This window comes from Myotis daubentonii, chromosome 6, assembly GCF_963259705.1.
Source record: "Myotis daubentonii chromosome 6, mMyoDau2.1, whole genome shotgun sequence".
Classification (NCBI taxonomy): domain Eukaryota; kingdom Metazoa; phylum Chordata; class Mammalia; order Chiroptera; family Vespertilionidae; genus Myotis; species Myotis daubentonii.
Window position 1 is genome coordinate 64,259,396 of NC_081845.1, and position 21,820 is coordinate 64,281,215.

At 42.9% G+C, this 21,820-nt stretch overlaps 1 protein-coding gene across 3 annotated transcripts in view; it reads left to right on the top strand.

Moving 5' to 3' along the window:
• Positions 1–6,755: 6,755 nt before the first annotated feature.
• Positions 6,756–21,820, top strand: part of SLC17A5 (solute carrier family 17 member 5) — an 83,795-nt gene continuing 68,730 nt past the window's right edge. For 2 of the 3 annotated variants that reach the window (XM_059701173.1, XM_059701174.1), the window contains exon 1: positions 6,756–6,971. In XM_059701173.1, the coding sequence (XP_059557156.1) occupies positions 6,881–6,971 (91 nt within the window). In that variant the 5' untranslated portion in view covers positions 6,756–6,880. The remainder of the gene's footprint in view (positions 6,972–21,820) is intronic. The other variant, XM_059701170.1, reaches the window with a different exon arrangement.

A 21,820-nucleotide genomic window follows, 5' to 3' on the forward strand; every position in this document is an offset into this window, starting at 1 on the left:
GCCCCTCTCTGTAACCCTGGTACAGTAAATTTCTCAAGCCATACTGGTTCCCCGAATCCCTAACTACTAAGTATGTTATAAGTAGCCCAATTCAGGGTCAAATAATCTCAAGTAGATATGTATCTCCCACATCTCTTTCAGAGTAAAATGTGCTAAACCTTAGTCTATAGAACAATGTATGCTACCACTACCACCAACCAGAACCACTTCTCAAGCCTCTATAGATTTTCACTCACAGAAAAGTCTTTGATTGAGCAGGGCAAAGTCTGTGCCATGAATAACACTTCTTGCTGCAAGCAGCTTAGCTAAAAGGAAGGCCTCATAGCCTCTTGCCCCAGAAGTCTGGGCACCAATTAAAGATATAATGCCATCCCTATTAGCTAACTCCCTTCCTCAGACCTTGGTTTATACTGTTTTATTATTACTCATCTTTAATCATTGCTTGTTATGTTTCATATCCTCCCATTTAGAAGCCCTAAAGCTACAAATGGTCCTCCACATGAAACCGCAGAATAAGGCCACTGCATCCATCATCCATGGACCCTTAGTTAGCCCACTTCTGATGGGACCCTGACTGCCGCGCCCCCCAAACTACGACCCCTTTGCCAGCAGGAAGCAGCCAGACAGATCGGTGTCCATTGTCCCCACAGCAGTTGGGGTTTTCTAATCGGAGGGGGGACTGAAACAGGAATTTTAGGGGTAAAACAGGACAGGTTTAGGAAATTTTATAAATTAAGAGGACCATGGAAAAAGCACAGGGCTGAAGAGCAGCAGAAGGTACATTTCCATAGAATAGGGGAGATGAAAAGCTCCAACGGGTGCATTTCCACAGTATAAGGGAGCTGGGAACAGCAAAAGGTCTATATTTACAAAATAAAGAGAAGGAGCCCTTCATCCAGAAGGAGAAGAAAACCCAAAAGGAATAGGAAAACAATTAGTGGGGGGGGGGGGGGCGGGCGACCTCACATGTTCCATGTGAGGGTCAACCTTTGAGCCCAGGAGTTACTATAGTAATCAGTCCAAGGGAATAGTGACCAATCAAAGGGGATATCAAGGCAACAGGCTCTGCAGCCTTTATAAGCCATAGGGAAAAGGAACTCAGTGGGACCCTTTCCCCCTCCCCACGTGGGAGTCCATTCTGTGGGACTCCCTCTCCCCATGTGGGAGTCTGTACTTGTTCTTCAGTAAATCTCCACCTTTGCTATACTACCCTCTGTCCTTGGATTCATTCTTCAACTCCATGGACAAATAATGTGGGTTCCAGTCCAAAAATTCCGTTTCACTTTCAGTGTATGGGAGGATGCTCAACCAACTGAACCACACCAGCCAAGATTGAAATGCTTATTCTTAAGTGAAAGGAGCCATCGTGAAAAGCTACATACTATATCATTCCAAACATATGGCAAAGGCAAAACTAGAAAGACAGTAAAAAGATCATTAGTTGCCAGGGTGGGAGGACTAGATAGGTGCATAGGAAATTTTTACAGCAGAGAAACTATTTCGTATGATGCTGTAATGGTCGATACATGACATCATGCTTTTGGCAAAACCCATAAAATTGTACCATATGATGTAAGCTATGGGTTTTAGTTGTTAGTAACAGATCCATATTGATTTATCAGTTATAAGAAATGTACCACACAGATGTGCCAATGCAAGATGTTAATAACTGGTGAAACTGGGGGGAAGAGGGGGACTGGGCAGAGACAGATAATATGGGAACTGTCTATACTTTCTGTTCAATTTTTCTGTAAACCTAAAACTGCTCTAAGAAATACAATCTATTAATGCTTTTTTAAAAGAGAGACATATCAACCAATTTAAATTGAACATATTTTGGATCCTGATTCTAACAAATTAACTATAAAAAGATATCTTTGAGCCCAGGCCAGTGTAGCTCAATTGGTTGGGTGTTGTCCTGGGGCACTGACAGGTTGTTGGTTCAATTCCAAGTCAGAGCATATGCCCGGACTGCGGGCTTGATCCCCAGTGGGGGGTTTGCAGGAGGCAGCCGATTGATGTTTCTCTCTCTCTTTCCCTCTCTCCCTTTCTTTCCTAAAAAAAAAAAAAAAAAAAAGTCAATAAAAAATATTGTTAAAAAAAATCTCGTTGAAACAACTGGGGAAATTTGAATATGGATAAGTAATAGGTAATATTAAAGAATTATTTGGACCAGTTCCAGCTGGGAGTGGGGGAGTTATGGGGTTCTTTTGGGACTGGGTGTTGGCGTCCCTTCTTGAGGTTCCCAGGGTGTACCCTCTTAGGTGAGCAGTGCTGGGAGCAGAATTTTTGTGAGTTTACTTGAGCCAACCTGTTGACAATTGCCAGGAAGCAGAATCTCAACATATTGGGATAATGCTCCAGAGAGTGGCAGTTTTTCACCTTGTTTTATACATTACAATTAAAGGAGGAGACATAAGTGGGTTGCATGAAATCCACTGGTGATAGATTAGGGAGGTGGGAAAAAGCAAAGGGGGGGGGAACCTCTGGGGTTCGATAAAAAAATAAAGTGATCGACACATACTTCTTTTACTTAGGTGGGTACAGGATAGTTAACACTCCACAATCAACAAGAACAATGAAGTGATTTATGGCATCAGTCCCAGGGCCCAGGCGCATTTGGTTGTGCCCTGAGAGGTCCAGAAAGAGGGAAGTTACAAGTTACCCTGACATTTCACAGGGATGTTATCTTAGATGCAAAAAGACAACAGGCTCAGTTAAGGTAAAGATTGACCTTTGTCAGGGAAGATACTGTCCTAGGACATGACTACCCACTATAAACTGTTTCTACTTAAAGTTTTAATTTCAGACCATCCTTTGTGGTTACTTCAGGTCTTTGAGTTTGTAAGACTGCCATGCAGGCCTTCCCTGAGCCTGTCAGGTTAGCACAGTGATGGCGAACCTTTTGAGCTCGGCATGTCAGCATTTTGAAAAACCCTAACTGGGAGAACCAAGATGGCGGCATAGGTTAATGCCGGAGTTTGCTGCTTTGAACAACTACTTCAAAAGTGAAACTAAAACACGGAACGGACATCACCCAGAACCACAGGAACGCTGGCTGAGTGGAAGTCCTACAACTAGGAGGAAAGAGAAACGCATAGGGACACTCAGAGGAGGCGCAGTGCTGAAGTCAAATTCTGAGGTGCGGAGTGCGCGGAGCGGGCTGGTGGCGGAGGGCGCAGTTGTTGTTTTCAATCGGGAGGGAGTCGCAGACTCTGAGCTCCAGATACAGGCGAGTCTTTAGGGACCCAGGCTCAAACGGGAGAAGCGGACTGTCTGGCTTCGGTCAGAGCGAGTGCAGCTTTCTCTCCGAGCTTTGCAGCGGGTGCTGGGACTCAGAGAGGCAGAGCCCCTGGGGACAGGACTGAGAGCCGCCATAACTGCTCTCTCCGGCCCACCCTGCTGATCCTGTGCAACCCGCCCCGCCCAAGCCCTGCACAGAGGCATTTGCCAGATAGCCTCAGGCAAAGGCTAGATTAGCACCTCCCTAGAGGACAGAAGTTCTCTCACTGCTGACACAGCTGATTCTCATAGCCACTTGGCCTGGAGGTCAAACCCTCCCTGGAATTAGCTACAACAATCAAGATTTATCTATAAGACTGCGAACAAAGACCACTAGGGGGTGCACCAAAGAAGCATAACAAAATGCGGAGACAAAGAAACAGGACAAAATTGTCAATGGAAGATATAGAGTTCAGAACCACACTTTTAAGGTCTCTCAAGAACTGTTTAGAAGCTGCCGATAAACTTAATGAGATCTACACGAAAACTAATAAGACCCTCGATCTTATATTGGGGAACCAACTAGAAATTAAGCACACACGGACTGAAATAACGAATATTATACAGACGCCCGACAGCAGACCAGAGGAGCGCAAGAATCAAGTCAATGATTTGAAATGCGAGGAAGCAAAAAACATCCAACCGGAAAAGCAAAATGAAAAAAGAATCCAAAAATGCGAGGATAGTGTAAGGAGCCTCTGGGACAGCTTCAAGGGTACCAACATCAGAATTATAGGGGTGCCAGAAGATGAGAGAGAGCAAGATATTGAAAACCTATTTGAAGAAATAATGACAGAAAACTTCCCCCACCTGGTGAAAGAAATGGACTTACAGGTCCAAGAAGCGCGGAGAACCCCAAACAAAAGGAATCCAAAGAGGACCACACCAAGACACATCATCATTAAAATGCCAAGAGCAAAAGATAAAGAGAGAATCTTAAAAACAGCAAGAGAAAGAAACTCAGTTACCTACAAGGGAATACCCATACGACTGTCAGCTGATTTCTCAACAGAAACTTTGCAGGCCAGAAGGGAGTGGCAAGAAATATTCAAAGTGATGAATACCAAGAACCTACAACCAAGATTACTTTATCCAGCAAAGCTATCATTCAGAATTGAAGGTCAGATAAAGAGCTTCACAGATAAGGAAAAGCTAAAGGAGTTCATCACCACCAAACCAGGATTATATGAAATGCTGAAAGGTATCCTTTAAGAAGAGGAAGAGGAAGAAAAAGGTAAAGATACAAATTATGAACAACAAATATGCATCTATCAACAAGTGAATCTAAGAATCAAGTGAATAAATAATCTGAACAGAATGAACTGTTGATTATAATAGAATCAGGGACATAGAAAGGGAATGGACTGACTATTCTTGGGGGGGAAAGGGGTGTGGGAGATGTGGGAAGAGACTGGACAAAAATCGTGCACCTATGGATGAGGACAGTGGGTGGGGAGTGAGGGCGGAGGGTGGGGCGGGAACTGGGAGGAGGGGAGTTATGGGGGGGGGGGGAAGGAACAAATGTAATAATCTGAACAATAAAGATTTAATTTAAAATAAAATAAAATAAAAAAAAGAAAAACCCTAACTTAACTCTGGTGCCGTGTCACATATAGAAATTTTTTGATCTTTGCAACCATAGTAAAACAAAGATTTATATTTTTGATATTTATTTTATATATTTAAATGCCATTTAACAAAGAAAAATCAACCAAAAAAATGAGTTCGCGTGTCACCTCTGACACCCATGTCATAGGTTCGCCATCACTGGACTAGGCAGAGTATGAGAATTCTCTATCCTATTTCTGCAACGTTTCTGTAAACCTAAAACTTTTAAATAAAAAGTGTATTTTTGAAAAAGGATCTTCCCTAGTTTGAAATGTTTCAAATCTCTTGGAATCTTTATTCCCTGGTCCAAGTCCTCTATAACCTAACTATTCGAAGTGTGGTCATCGGTGAACTTCTCAAAATCTCAGCCCACCCCAGATGTACCAGTCAGGGTCTCCAGAGAAACAGAACCAACTGGATGTAGGTGTGTGAAATTATAAGAAATTGGCTCATGCAATTATTAAAGCTGGCAAATCCAAGTCTACAATGCAGGCCACCGGCCTGGAGGTCCAGGAGATGTGCAGTCCAGACAACTTATCACTGATGATTATCACTGGTGACATCACATGCCTGAGATAGTGTTTGCCGGGCGTTCCCCCCTGTAAAGTTACTCTTTTCTTCCCCTCCCTTTCCGTACTTTTCTCTTTGGAAGGAAGTGAGTATGTGCAAAGGATGTCTGAAAGCAGTCTGCGAGGAAATGCCCCCTCGCTCAGAGTTGGCCTTTTTGTTCCACTCGGCCCTTGATTGATTGCATCAAGTCTACCCAAGTTAAAGAAAGCAATCTGCTTCACCCACAACTTGCTCTTTTAAATCCAAAAACACCCTCCAAGCGGACACACAAAACTTATTGTCACACCAGACCTGACCAATCTGAGTCTGGATCTGCCAGGGGATTTCATGCCTATTCAAGTTGAGCAGCATTGCTCTACAAGGCTCCCAAAAAGCTGGAATCCCTTCCCTCAGAGCGTTTCAGATCTACATGGTAATAACTCAGAAACAAGGCTAGATTTGTTGTTTTCAACTTGGTAACTTTTCTAGCATTTACTGATCTGGAGGTTAGGGGTATCTTCGTAAACCCCAGCCCTCCTTGTGGGGCAAGGGTGACCTTCCCATTGTTCTCGACCTGGACCTCACCAAACCTCTGATCTGGTTTATTCAATGACTGGCTTGCAAGTCTTCCCTGGCCACAATGAACTCCCCAAGGTCACCTACCACGTATTTTTTCCTTTTCCTTGCATGTCTTTATTACCCACAAAAACCGATGGTCAGGACAGAGGCCCCAGGTCCGTTCCACCCTCGCCCCCACCCGCCTCCCAAGACAAGCCGGTTCCTCTTGCTCCTCTTCCGGCGTCAGCAAATACCAGGGGAGGCTGCTGGGAACCTCAGACCGGCAGGGGGCACACCACCCACCTATCAGAGGATTCTAGGGGTGGAATCCTATGAAACTGCCGACATTGGGTTACTTTGACCTACACAATCGGGAACTTCACGGGACTCAACAGGTTTCTGCTGCCTTTTTCCTTCTCCAAAGCTACTTTAGGGACAGTAGGCGGCCACAGGTACATAGCAACAGGGCTGCTAATACTCATGGCAATTTACCACCCACAAATGAACGTCAAATGTGCACCATCCACTTCCTAAATCCGAGCCAAACTCTCCTTAACCACGCGCGACCCCAGGGCCCTCCGTCAGCCCCCAGTTCCCACTCCTCCGCGGCCCCGGAGGGCGGCCCGGGGGCGGACCGACCGGAGCATTGTGCGTCAGGCCCCGCCCCCCAGCCGAACTCCCAGAATTCCGCTGCCCATTGCCCAGTCGCCCACAGCCAAGATGGCGGCGGGGGCGGAGTCAGCGCGGCCGCCTCGGGGCGGGACCGCGGCGACCGGACGGGGCTGAGGGGCGTTGCCAGGCCGGGGGCTGCCCCGGGGTTCGGCGGTCCGGCCCGAGCGCTGCCCTGCGCCGGTAGATCGGCCGCCTGCTCCCCGGAGACGCCATGAGGTCTCCGGTTCCCGGCCAGTCCCCCGAGGGCGAGAAGGTCTCGGACAGCACACCCCTCTTGCAGGGCGCCCCGCAGGCGGAGGCCGGTGAGCCGCGGCGCGATCCGGGGGCTTCGGGCGGCCGTTCGGCGCAGGGATGGCCCGAGGCCCCGCGCCCTGGGTCTGTGGGGCGGGCGGGGTGGGGGAGAGCCAGGCGTGAGGGGGCGCGAGGACCGGGGGACCCGCTTCTGGGCCCCGGGGGCGGGCGGGAACCGTGAGGCCAGGTCCCGCCGCGGGTTGGGTGGGACCTCGGCAAGTGGCGCCGCCGGCGATGTTGGGTGGTATCGAGAGGGGGACCCCACGGGAGAATGAATGAACGGGGGGAGCATCTATCAATCAATGAGACCAATAGGCCAAGGGGCGGGCGGAGGACCCCGCGTGAGAGCGAACCGGGGGAGAAACCTGCGAATGGACCGGCCGGACAGAGCTGCCGGCTCTTCCTCCCCGTCCCTCCGGGTTCCCGCTGCACGTCCGCCAGCTTGTGGTCGGAGAGCTCCTTGGGCGAGGAAGGGAGACCAAAAAGGAGGTTTATATTTGTGAGGACGCGGATGGAAATCATTGCATAACCCAGCGCATATCTTGAAATTGTTTGGTAAGAGATAAAAAGTGCTGCGCTCTGTTATTTCCGTCTTGACATTTATGTTAGGAATCAGTTGGGCTATCCTCAAGGGATATCTATAAAAGTCTCTTCCAAGGTAACTTGCCAGAGGTCTTGCAACAAATAGGAACGGGGAATACTTCACAACGCATCCTCCCTGAACGGGGGGAGAGGGGGAAGATATTGTGCTCTTTGCTATTTCTGTAATGAAACTTCTTTAAAAATAATTGAAACTACAGAGCAAAACAGCTTGCGTGCTTTCGGTAGTTGCAAAGAAGTGTGCATAAGAAACAGCTGAATTAGAAATTTGACTTTTCCTGACCAAGAAGAGTATAGTCCTGTAGTGTCTTTTTTATTTAACGTTCCCAGATGGCAGCCGTAGAGGTGGCAACGTTATAGTGCCGTCTGGCAGCTGGGAGCTTGTGTTGGTGGACGTTCGTGTAAATACTGGGAGTTGGACTTAGTTCCATAAATTGATTTTTTACCCCCTGTGGCATATAATGTTAGATTTCTATAGTTTTCCTCTGTAAAATAATCTAGTATGGAAATACAGAAATAAAGGTCATAATAAAGATATTCCCTAGAGACTACTAAAGTCTGTTGCAATTTGGGAGGAGATATTTCTGTGTGTGTGTGTGTGTGTGTGTGTGCGCGTGTGTATAAAATTTTAGCTCAAATATTAAACATCATTAGTTGTCAAGAAAATGCAGATTAAAATCACAACTATGTCACTATGTACCCGCTAGAGTTGCTAATAAATTTAAAAGGCTGAAGATACCAAATGTGGACTAAGACATGGAGTAACTAGAACTCTCATTTTGCTGGTAAGAGTGTAAAATGTTACAACTACATTGGGATCTGTTTGGCAATTTATTTTAAAGTTAAACATATATTACCATAATATAGCAGCTTTATTTATAATAATAAAAGACTGTCAACGACCTAGGTATCCATCAACAGGTGACCAGATAAACATTGTGGTATGTCCCTACAATGGAATACTGCTCAGTAATAAAAGGAAACTACTAATATACATGTTAAACAATAACCTTCCAGGCCAAAAGTTTTTCTGAAAGAAAGGGTTTATTGAGCAATATGCTAACCAGGAAAAGGACCAGGTCTTAGGACATACCATCTTAACCATCAGCAATAGAGCTAGGTGGGAAGAACAGACATGCCCGCTGTCCTAGCATTGATAGGGCTCCTTTATGCAGTGATTTTGGGGATGAAAAAATAAAGGGGCAGAGGTGGTAGTGGTCTGATGCAGGGCTAGTTTGGGGATAGGTGTATTGTCCATAAGGAAGAAGTGTACACTGCTTTTGGGTTGGTTGTGGGCAACAGTCCAGAGAGTTTATGCGTAAGCAGCATGCCAAGTTATCTGGTGGTGGGCTATCTTTTTAGATGAGATGAAATAGCCACCTAGGAGTTGATTCATAGCTTCAACATACATTTAGGAATATGAGCAGTCTTCATTGGTTTCTTGCCCCCAGTTCTATTAATTGATTAACCTTCCTCCTCCATCCTCGTTTATTTTAATTTAGGACATTTCAGAATTTTTCTCTTGTCACATATAACAATCTGGACAAATCTCAAAAACACTGAGCAAAAGAAGCTACCATATTAACATATGGTTCCATCAGCATGAAGTTCTAAAATAAGCAAAATTAATCTGTAATAGCAGAAAGTAGATCAGTAGTTGCCCTCAGTTCTATTAACTGATTTTAATTTAGGACATCCAGAATTGGCTTTATTAGGTCATTCCAAGAGGCCCTGGAATGCCTCAAGAATTTGTTTTCTCTCCTTTGTTTCTTCCATTCCATGAACAGGTAGTATATCTTTTCATTTTTTTCTGTCTTCTTCAGTTTCTCATAATAATGCCTTGTGGTTTTCAGTGTATAAGTTCTTCACATCCTTTGTTAAGTTTATTGCAATTGAAAAATGAATTGTTTCCCTTTTTCATTTCTTTTTATGAAATGTTATCAATGGATTTTTATACATTTTTCATTAAATTATGTTCTATATATATTCACTTTGCACTTTCATGAAAGTAAGGATGTTTAGAAAAAAAGCTTCCCATCCACATCAATACATACAGACCCAGGGAAAGGTCCTGGGCCTGAAAATCTACCTCCCTAAATGCAGGGCAGAGTAAGATCAGAGAATGAGGCTGCCACTCCACTCTGATAATTAGAAGTTTATTAAGGGAGCATATGTGACAAGGCGGTTGCAAGACTAAATGGATCCCTGCACTGCTTGGCATGTGCCAGAGAATTATACAGAACAAGACAGGATAGTCACAAGTACTTTTAAGTGACCGGTCCTAGCTACAAATGCTTTACATGCTTGACTGATTGAGGACAATGGCCTCTTCCAGGAGCCAGTATGTAGCAGCAGGCAGGGGAGGGGTGGTGATTTACATCAGAACATCGACTACCATAAGACGGTCTCTAAGTCGGGTTTGCCATAAGTAATCTCCAATCTGGCTCAGTCAAGCTAGAGAGCCTGGCATTAGTCACATTATGAAACAGTCTAGACTTTTCCACAATTCAGAATTAGTTTTTTTAGGTATGGTGCCTGAAGGAGTAAGTCTTTAGAAGTCCTAAAAAATTTCTCTTCCCATATGTTTGCATACATTTTATTTATCTTTTATGTTTGTTTCTGGAACAAACTGATAATGGAATTAGCTGTACCTCATCTATGCTTAAGTGTATGGTTTTGTTTTTCAGAAGAGAAATGCTGATAAATGTCAGTCATAAAATTGTACTTAACAGACCTTAGAAACCAATTACCACCTACTGGCACATGCTTTCATATATAAACTAGTGGCCCGGTGCATGGATTTGTGCACATTGAAAGGAAATTAATTAGAAGAAATATTTTAATATCGCTATTCGCCCTTTCTCTATAATTGAAGTGTCAACCAAATTCACGATCGACAATGACAGATTAAAACACACGCATGTGATTGGCACCAGCGAGAGCTTTATATGAATCGTGCATGCGCATGTTTATTTTTAAATTGCCAGCGTGCATCATATGTACTGGCTGGTTTGTCAGTCGGATGGACAGTCGGTCACTTAGCCATATATATATATATATATATATATATATATATATATATATATAGATAGATAGATAGATAGATAGATAGATAGATAGATACCTGAGGGCCAAAGAAGTTAAGTTCCCAATGATTGCATGAAGCTCTATTAATGACTAACTTGAATTCTGAATTTTAGTCCCATCCTCCTTCCTTAACACAACACTGCCACATTTGTGTTATATTTGAGAAATTCTTGTTTGCAAAATGCTTCATTTTTACATGATCCTTAACAAAATTGAAAGTTTTCCACTTCATTAGGAATAAGATGACATGGTTTTAAATTATGTATAGTGTTTCTTTATTGAGGGAGCTAAAATTAGGATATAGTTCTTTGGTGTTAAGAATTAATACCTCTCAGGTTGATATAACAAAATTCTCCGTAACCCTACTGTGGTTTGCCTCTCAAGTATTTGCTTTAGTACTTAGGCCAGCGGATTTCAGAGATGCACACCGAAATGATTTGGGAAGGGTGGCTCAATGCTCATAAACAACAGGAAGTCTATGGAGTTTTCTAGCTAATTTAGGTAGAAAGAAGGGAGGGAATTAGGTAAGGAAGAGCAAAGCGTCCCCTCCCATACATAAAAATTCTTTATTCCTCACATTTTCCACTAATTGAAAGTTTATTTTTGTATGAATGAGATGTGACTTATATATACTTAAATGGATTTTCAAAATACTGTTGCACCAAAAATGAGCTCATTCATGTTGAGCAAATAAGCTTTAGGGCTTCTAAGACATTTGTTTGTGCTTAAAGGCAGAGCATGGATTTGGAGCCAGAGTGCCTAATTGCCAATCCCAGGTCCACTAACTATTTGTGTGAGTTACCTAATCTCTCGTGTTTTCTTTATTCATAAGTCAAGGAAAATAATACACCTGATTCATAGGGTTATTGTGAATATTAAATAAGCTAATAGAAAGTGCTTAGAATAGTGCTTGGCACATGGTATTAGTTACTATTAGTATCATTATCATAATCATCATGATAAATAAAAAGACCATTTGGACTTTATATTGCTCAGAGAAGCAGGAATCCACAAAATGAGGGCCCCATTCTTCACTATCATGCTCTGTAGGAACTTGTGATTTTCTAGCTTAAAATATAAGGTATGATGTGCTGGTAAGCAGCAACCATGAATGGAAATTGATTGGGGAGCTAGGAAGGCATAAGGATTTATGAGGAATTAATAAGGCAGGGTAAGGCCAGTTGAAGATTACCCTTTTTTTATAAATATAGTTTATTGATTTTTTACAGAGAGGAAGGGAGAGAGATAGAAATATCAATAAGAGAGAAACATCGATCAGCTGCCTCCTTCACATCTCTTACTGAGGATGTGCCTGCAACCCAGGTACATGCCCTTGACCAGAATCGAACCTGGGACCTTTCAGTCCGCAGGCCGACACTCTATCCACTGAGCCAAACCAGTTTCGGCGAATATTACCCTTTTTAAAAGCAAAGCTTATGGGACTGTAGAAGATGGCAGCGGAATAGACAGGCACGTCCTAAGTCTTGCCCAGAGCAAAGGAGTGAGCAGCTGAAACTAATAACACCCACCCCGAATTGGGGAAGTATACTCAGCTGGTGAGACATTTTGCAGCCGGGAAGGGCAGAGTTCCCCTGGAAAGGTAAAAACCAGGGATCTGGGCAGGAAAGTTTGCCAGACCTCTGAGCTCAGAGGGTCAGAGGGAGACTGCGTGGCACACAGCCGCGTCTCTTGGGACAGGCACAGCCACTGACTGGAAAGGAGATCCACAGGACTGTTGGCGCTGGGGGATTTGAGATCTGGGTTCTGTAATTACGGAGGACTGAGCCTAAAAGGGGCAGCCTGAAGCGCTGACCAGACACCATGCAGTGCCGGTAAGAGAGGAGCTTACAGAGACTCAGCCTTACCTGTTTCTGTGGCCAGCGTTTGTTTGTTTGTTTTCACTGAACCCTATTTATAAGACATTTCGGATACAGACACTCACCCGTGCTGAAGAGCGGGAGAAGGTGCAGACGAGTGGAATCTGGGGAGAGGCTGGGGAGAGAAGGGGGGCCAGGAGAGGTGGCAGCAAATTGAGTGCTGAGTCACCCCTGAGCCCAGAACTTGGGCAGCCATTTTTTCTCCTGAAGCTATAATTCCTCCCTCCAGGCCCCAGGCAAGGAATACAGCCACACCCAGATTCCACCCTGAATGAGATGAAGGATTAAAATAATCTGATTAATCCCTGGGAGTTAACAGGGTGTGGCCTATAGAGGGGCTTTCAGTCCCAGCAACAACAACAACAACAGAATCACAGACATTCCAGAAAACTGGGATCTTAAGCCAGCCAGAGGAATGACATTTCAATTTTTCAATTTTATTTTTTTATTATTTTGTTAGCTTTTTTTTTCTTTTTTCTTTTCCCCCCCTTTTTTTGTTTGTTGCTTTCTTTTTCTTTCTTTGTTCTCCTTTTTTTTTGTTTGTTCCTTCATTTCCTACTTCTGTTCACATTATTTTTTCAACCACATGAGCAACAGACACGTGAGCGGCACACTCTTGTCCAGGTAGCATCAACCCTGTGAGCAGCCTGCCTCGAGCCTAAGAGCAGCAGCCTCATGTGGCCTGCCCCTGTCCAAGGAGCAGCAGCTGTGTAAGCAGCCCGCTTCCCCATCTGAAGAACAACAACCACGTGAGCAGTTCAACCTGTCCGAGGAGCAGAAGCCGCACGAGCAGTCTTCCTAAGTCTGAGGAGAGGCAGCCCTGCGCAGCCCGCCCCCATCCGAGGAGAAGCAGCTGCGCACAGCCCACACCCTGCACTAGTCCGAGGAGCAGCAGCTGCGCAAGCATCTTGCCCTCGCCCAAGCAGCAGCAGCTGCACAAGCATCCTGCCCAATCCGAGAAACAACAGCTGTGTGAGTGGCCCGGCTCCATTCGAGGAGCAGCAGCAGCCCACCCTGGTCCGAGGAGCAGCAACCACACAAACAGACCACCCACATCCAAGGAGTGGCAGCTCTACGCACTGGTCCGAGAAGCAGAGCCACAACAGCCAGCACCTGTCCAACGAGCAGCAGCCGGTCCTAGGACCAGTAGCCCCACAAGCAGCCCACCACATCAGAGGAACAACAGCAGCGTGCAGCCAGCCCCCATTCAAGGATCAGCAGCCACATGAGCACTCCGCCCCAGTTCAAGGAGTAGCAGCTGCGTGTGTAGCCCGCCCCATCCAAGGAACAGCAGCCTCGTGATCAGCACCTTTTCTGTCTGAGGAACACCAGCTGTGTGTGAAGCCTCCCCCTACCAGCCAGAGGAGCCACCACAGCGGTGAAAAGCACCCACCACCAGAGCTCCTGCCAACTGAGGAGCAGCTGCTACCATAACTGCCCAAGGAGCAACCACAGCCACTCCCTCCCAAGGAGCAGCCACTGAACGACTCAACATCTAGATATGTCGGTGAGATCAAACAGGGTAGACAAAGAAACCCCCAAAGGAAAGAAAAGGAGGACTCGCCAGAAAAGTAGCTAAGTGAAACCGAGGCATGCAGCATGACAGAAAAAGAATTCAGATTAAGGGTCCTAGAATGCATAAACCGGATGGAGGGAAAAAATCAACAACTTATGCAAGAAGCAAGAAGAAACAGATGAAAAAATTAATAAATTATGTAAGAACCAAGAAGAAATGAAGATATAGCTGCAATAAAAAACACCATTGAAAGTTTCAACAGTAGACTAGGAGAAGCGAAGGACCGAATTAGCAAATTGGAAGACAGGGAAACAAACCACACCCAAACTGAACTGCAATTGGAGAAAAAAATTAAAAGAGGAGGAGAGCCTAAGGGAGCTATGGGACAACATGAAACGAAACAACGTACTAATAATAGGGGTGCCAGAACAACAGAAAGATGAACAAGACTTAGAAAACCTATTTGAAGAAATAATATCAGAAAATGTCCCTGAGGTGGGGAAGAAAAAAGTCACACAAGCACAGAATGTACCAAACAAGGTGAACCCGAAAAGACCCACACCAAGACACATCATAATTACCATGGCAAATGTTCAGGACAAAGAGAGAATCTTAAAGGCTGCAAGAGAGAGACGGAAAGTTACATACAAGGGATCTCCCATTAGATTATTAAATGATTTCTCAACAGAAGCACATCAGGCCAGAAAATAATGGATGGAAATCTACAAAGTGATGCAAAGCAAAGGACTGAATCCAAGAATATTCTATCCGGCAAGGCTATCATTCAAAATTGAAGGGGAAATAAGAAGCTTCATAGAAAACAAAAAAGGCGAAGGGAGTTTATCAACACCAAGCCAGCAAATCAAGAAATACTAAAGGGACTAGTGTAAACAGAAGAAATAAAAAGCTCAGAAAGAAAACAGCCACAAAAAATAGAAATGGCTACAAACAAGTACCTTTCAATAATAACTTTAAACGTAAATGGACTAAATGCTCCAATCAAAAGACATCAAGTGGCTGAATGGATAAAAAAACATGACCCATACATTTGCTGTCTACAAGAGACCCACCTCAGAAGAAGGGACTCACACAGACTGAAAGTGAAGGGATGGAAAAATATCTTTCAGGCAAATGGAAATGAAAAAAAAGCTGGAGTAGCAATACTTATATCGGACAAAATAGACCTCAAAGTGAAGGCCATAACAAGAGATAAGGGAGGACTCTTCATAATACTAAAGGGATCAATACAACAAGAGGATATAACCCTGATAAACATACGCACCCAATGCAGGAGCACCCAAATCCATAAAAAAAAACTCCTGGAAGATATCAAGGGAGAGATCGACAACAATACAGTCATACTAGGGGACTTTGATACACCATTGACATCACTGGATAAATCCTCTAGACAAAAAATCGGCAAAGAAACAGCAATCCTAAATGACTCACTAGATCAGATGGGCTTAATTGACATCTTCAGAACATTTCACCCCAAAGCCACGAAATACACGTTCTTCTCAAGTGCTCATGGGACATATTCAAAAATAGACCAAATATTGGGTCACAAACAAAGTCTCCCCAAATTCAAGAAGACTGAAATCATACCAAGCATCTTCTCAGACCACAAGGCCATAATATTAGAAATAAACTACAATAAAAACAACCCAAAATTCTCAAACACTTCAAAGCTAAATACCATGTTATTAAATATTGATTGGGTTACCAATGAGATCAAAGAAGAAATTAAAAACATACTGGAAACTAATGACAGTGAAAACACAACAATCCAAAACCTATGGGAAACAATGAAAGCAGTCCTGAAGTTTCTAGCTCTACAGGCCTATCTCAACAAACAAGAAAAAATGGTAGTAAATCATCTAAATCTACAGCTCAAAGAATTAGAGAGCAACAAGAAAAGCCCAGAGTGAGCAGAAGGAAGGAGATAATAAAGATTAGAGCAGAAATAAATGACATAGAGACCAAAAAAACAATACAGAAAATCAATGAAACCAAGAGCTGGTTCTTTGAAAGGATAAACGAGATTGATGAACCTCTAGCCAGGCGCACCAAGAATCAAAGAGAGAGGACCCAAATAAACAAAATCAGAAATGATAGAGGCGAAATAACAACAGACCCTGCAGAAATACAAATGACTGTTAAAAAATACTATGGACAACTCTACTCCAACAAACTAGACAACCTGGAGGAAATGGACATATTCCTAGAAAATACAACATTCCAAAACTCAATCAGGAAGAATCTAAAAATCTCAATAGGCCAATAACTATGGAAGAAATTGAAGCAGTCATCGAAAAGCTTCCAGCAAATAAAAGCCCAGGGCCAGATGGCTTCACAGGGGAGTTTTACCAAACATTCAAGGAAGAACTAAAACCTATCCTCCTCAGACTACTACAAAAAATTCAAGAAGAAGGAACACTTCCAAGCTCATTCTATGAAGCCAGCATCACCCTAATACCAAAACCAGGTAAAGACAACACAATAAAAGAGAATTACAGGCCAGTATCCCTCATGAACATAGATGCCAAAATCCTCAACAAAATCTTAGCAAATTGGATCCAGCAGTACATCAAAAAGATCATACACCATGACCAAGTAGGATTTATTCCAGGGATGCAAGGATGGTACAATATCTGAAAATCAATAAACGTGATACATCACATAAACAAATTGAAAGAAAAAAACCACATAATCATATCATTTGATCCAGAAAAAGCATTTGACAAAATTCAACACCCATTTTTGATAAAAACTCTCAGCAAGATGGGAATTGAAGGATCATACCTCAACATAATAAAAGCCATACATGACAAACCCCAGCCAACATCATACTCAATGGACAAAGACTAACACCATTTCCCCTAAGAACAGAAACAAGACGGGGATGCCCACTTGTACCACTCCTGTTCGACATAGTACTGGAAGTATTAGCCATTGCAATTAGACAAGAAATAAAAGGCATCCAAATTGGACAAGAAGAAGAAAAACTGTCCTTATTTGCAGATGACATAATATTATACATAAAAAACCCTAAAGACTCCATCAAAAAACTATTAGACTTAATAAATGAATTCGGCAATGTAGCAGGACACAAAATAAACGCCAAGAAATCTATGGCATTTCTATACACCAATAGTGAACTTACAGAAAGAGAGACTAAAAAAACAATCCCATTTACCATCACACCAAAAAAATTAAGCTACCTAGGAATAAACTTAACTAAAGAGGTAAAAGACCTCTACTCAGAAAACTACAGGACGTTGAAAAAAGAGATAGAGGAAGACATAAACAGATGGAAGAACACACCATGTTCTTGGATTGGTAGAATCAACATCATTAAAATGTCCATACTACCCAAAGCAAACTATAAATTCAATGCACTTCCCATTAAAATACCAACGACATATTTCAAGACCTAGAACAAACTCTCCAAAAATTCATCTGGAATAAAAAACAACCCCGAATAGCTGCAGCGATCCTGAGAAAGAACAAAGTAGGTGGGATCTCAATACCAGATATCAAGCTGTATTACAAAGCCACTGTTCTCAAAACTGCCTGGTACTGGCACAAGAACAGACATATAGATCAATGGAATAGAATAGAGAGCCCAGAAATCGGCCCGAACCCATATGCTCAATTAATATTTGACAAAGGAGGCAAGAACATACAATGGAGTCAAGATAGTCTCTTCAATAAATGGTGTTGGGAAAATTGGACAGATACATGCAAGAAAATGAAACTAGACCACCAACTTACACCATACACAAAAATAAACTCAAAATGGATAGAGGACTTAAATATACGATGGGAAACCATAAAAATACTAGAAGAATCCAAAGGCAACAAAATCTCAGACATATGCCGAAGCAATTTCTTCACTGATACAGCTCCTAGGGCAATGGAAACTAAAGAGATAATAAACAAATGGGACTACATCAAAATAAAAAGCTTCTACACAGCAAAAGAAACCATCAACAAAACAACAAGAATGCCCACTGCGTGGGAAACATGTTTGCCAATGTTATCACCAATAAGGGTTTAATCTCCAACATTTATAGGGAACTCATACAACTTAACAAATGGAAGATAAACAACCCAATCAATAATGGGCAAAGGTCCTAAATAGACACCTTTCAAGAGAGGACATTCAGAAAGCCAAGAGACATGTGAGAACTTGCTCAAAGTCACTAATCATCCAAGAGATGCAAATCAAAACAACAATGAGGTACCATCTCACACCTGTCAGACTGGCTATCATCAACAAATCAACAAATGACAAGTGCTGGAGAGGATGTGGAGAAAAAGGAACACTTGTGCACTGCTGGTGGGAATGCAGACTGGTGCAGCCACTATGGAAGATAGTATGGAGTTTCCTCAAAAAACTACAAATGGAACTCCCATTTGACCCTGTGATCCCTCTTCTAGGAATATATCCCAAGAAGCCAGAAACACCAATCAGAAAGGATATATGCACTCCTATGTTCATAGCAGCACAATTCACCATAGCTAAGATCTGGAAACAGCCTAAGTGCCCATCTGTAGATGAATAGATTAGAAAACTGGTACATCTACACGATGGAATACTATGCTGCTATAAAAAAGAAGGAACTCTTACGATTTGCAACAGCATGGATGGAACTGGAGAGCATTATGCTAAGTGAAATAAGCCAGTCAATGAAGGAAAAATACCACATGATGTCACTCATTTCTGGATAATAAAGACCATTATAAACTTATGAACAAAAATAGATACAGAGGCAGGGCTGCCTCGAACAGACTGTCAAACTGCAGCGGGAAGGCCAGGGAGGGTTGAGGGGCAGGAGGGGAGGGGTAAGAGATCAACCGAAGGACTTGTATGCCTGCATATAAGCATAACCAATGGACATAAGACACTGAGGTGTAGGGGAGGCCAGTGGATTGTCAAGGGCGGGGGAAAAAAGAAGACATATGTAATACTCTTTGTAATACTTTAAGCAATAAAACAATAAAAAAATTTTAAAAAAAAGAAAGCAAAGCTATGGTATCCATTTAGATAGGAAATCTTTTTAAATGTAATTCCCTGGCCACGGAGGCTCACTAGATCCAGTTCCCACCCTCATCTAGAGAAAGCCTTCATCTTTGCATAGGTCAGTGCCCCTCGCCAAGGGTTTTCCACCTCAGTCTCAGCCTTTCCCTGTTAAGTATTTACATGCTTCTCATCCAGGCCCACACCTCCCCACTAGCAAATCCTTCCACAGTGAATAAATGCTTGACATACTCGGGTTTTCACCAGTCTTGCCTGACCACCTGTGCCTTCTCTCTTCAACAGGAACCTGGCTTCTGAGCATACCACTCTCACTTTCCACTGCTCTCTCAAAAAGTGGTCATTTTCAATTTTCTCTTGCCTTGTGTTAATTGATGAAATTGATGCCTCCTTATTCCACATTAATGCTTCTGGACAAGTACCCCTGCACTCTCAATGCCTTTGGTCTAGATCACTTTTGCCCTACATTTTTGTGTCTTGTACCCACTTCCTGGCACTTTGCTTCATTTATCAAAGGTTTGCCATCTGACACCCCTCCATCTTCTACAGTATTTCTTGCCATTTTCTTGAGTGACTTCTCATCCAACACCATGTCCCCTCAGTTCTCTGGACTTCTACATGTCTAATGACTTCCTTTCCTCCTGTCCTCATAGATCAGCGGTTCTCGACCTGTGGGTCGTGACCCCTTTGGGGGTCGAACAACCCTTTCACAGGGGTCGCCTAAGACCATCGGAAAACACATATATAATTACATACTGTTTTTGTGATTAATCACTATGCTTTAATTATGTTCAATTTGTAACAATGAAAATACATCCTGCATATCAGATATTTACATTACGATTCATAACAGTAGCAAAATTACAGTTATGAAGTAGCAACGAAAATAATTTTATGGTTGGGGGTCACTACAACATGAGGAACTATATTAAAGGGTCGCGGCATTAGGAAGGTTGAGAACCACTGTATAGAGCTTTTATATTCTATTTTCTTGCCAGTACTCGAGATTCCCTTGTCCTTTGTGTTGTTACGACCTCCATCTCAGTGCCATGTCTTCTTTCCCAGTGACTACCTCTGAGCACAGGTGTGAAATTCTTAAAGGTCACACACTAGGACAGATTGCTCCTGCCAGTTTTGTATGGGTATCTATGCACTTGGCAATCTTGTATGTTTCACTGGGAACTTTACACCTCTACTCTCTTGTGCCCTGACCAGGAAACAAACCAGAGACCTTTTGGTGCATGAGACAATGCTCAACCAACTAAGGCACACAAGCTAGGGCTCAGTTAATCTTTATATAAGCAAACACACTTGGACTAGTGTAGTGACAGGAACCTAGTAATACTCAATAAATATTAGTTATTACTTTTTGTTATAAAACTCAATACCCACTGTCCCCCTCACAGTTATTATAGTACCATAGTCCAGCCACATCAAATTATTTGTAGTTTTCTTCTCTCCCTTTGCTTGACTTTCTCATTTCCTCACTTCTGTACATACTGCTGTTTTTGCTTACATTGTTCTACCTCCTCTAATATGTCTGGTGAATTTTTGCTCATTGGCAAAGACTCAGTGCAAATGTACTTTCTCCAAGAGGACTTCCCTGATTCCCTCCCTCCCCCCTCCCCCACACCACACGCAGATTAATGTAATTCTTTTGTCCCTTGTTACACACATATGTCTTATTGGTATAACTTTCTCCAGGGTCAACAGGAAAGGAACTCACTTTTACTGCATGCCGACTATACCGCTCTACAGTAGTTTATTTAATCACACAAAACTCAGTGAGGTGGATGGTGGTCACCTCATTTTCAAGCTGAAAAACGTGAGAATGAAAACTTAACTTCCCCAAAGATACACAGCCAGTGAAAATCAGAACTGAGGTTCATTCCCACACCTGCTTCATTCTAAATTAGCCCGTTTTCTTTCAGTTACACCCACTACACATTTCCTAAGTTTAAATCATATTTGAGAAGCTGATGTTTGCTTTGGTGGGTGCTCTGTTCAATATGCAAGCATGATTTTGCTTTGAACTTGATTTCAGTGTGTCAGATGCTCAGTGGATATTATGTTCTTTTTGTCATGCAAGCATGCTTTCATTGGACCAATTTCAAACATTATCCAAATTCATAAGCACATTTTGCTTTATCACCATACTTTTTTGAAATAAAATTTTTCTGACTTCTAATCAACAACCATTTTTATAAAGATATGAACCATCTATCTTTGATATTTCTTAAAACCTCATAGTCATATACTTTGTGGCATCTGTGTTGGGTTTTTATTTTCTAATTATTGACCATGCCCCCAAAAGTTGAAGTAGTGTGAACCACAACTTCTACGTCATATTTTCAAGTAGTATCCTATCTAATAATAGACAAAGATTGAAATTAACCCTACCTCTGCTACGCTTCCCATTGGCTAATCAGCAAGATATGCAAATTAACCAACAACAAAAATGGCGGCCGGCAGCCATGCAGCTGAAGCAAGCAGGAGGCTTGCTTGCTCCAGTGATGGAGGAAGCCAAGCTTCCTCCCTGCTGCGGCCAGGCTCTGAGCTCCACTCTAAGCAACAAAGTTCCAATTATAGAAGCTAAACAAACCCCAGATACCTGCTTTCAGCACGCCGTGGCGTCAGAGCTGGAGTGGCAACAAAGTTTCATTTATAGAAGGTAAATAAATCCCAGAATAAAGAAAAAAAGGAGAGGCTGGGAGCTTCAGTCGCCAGCAGGCTTGGCCA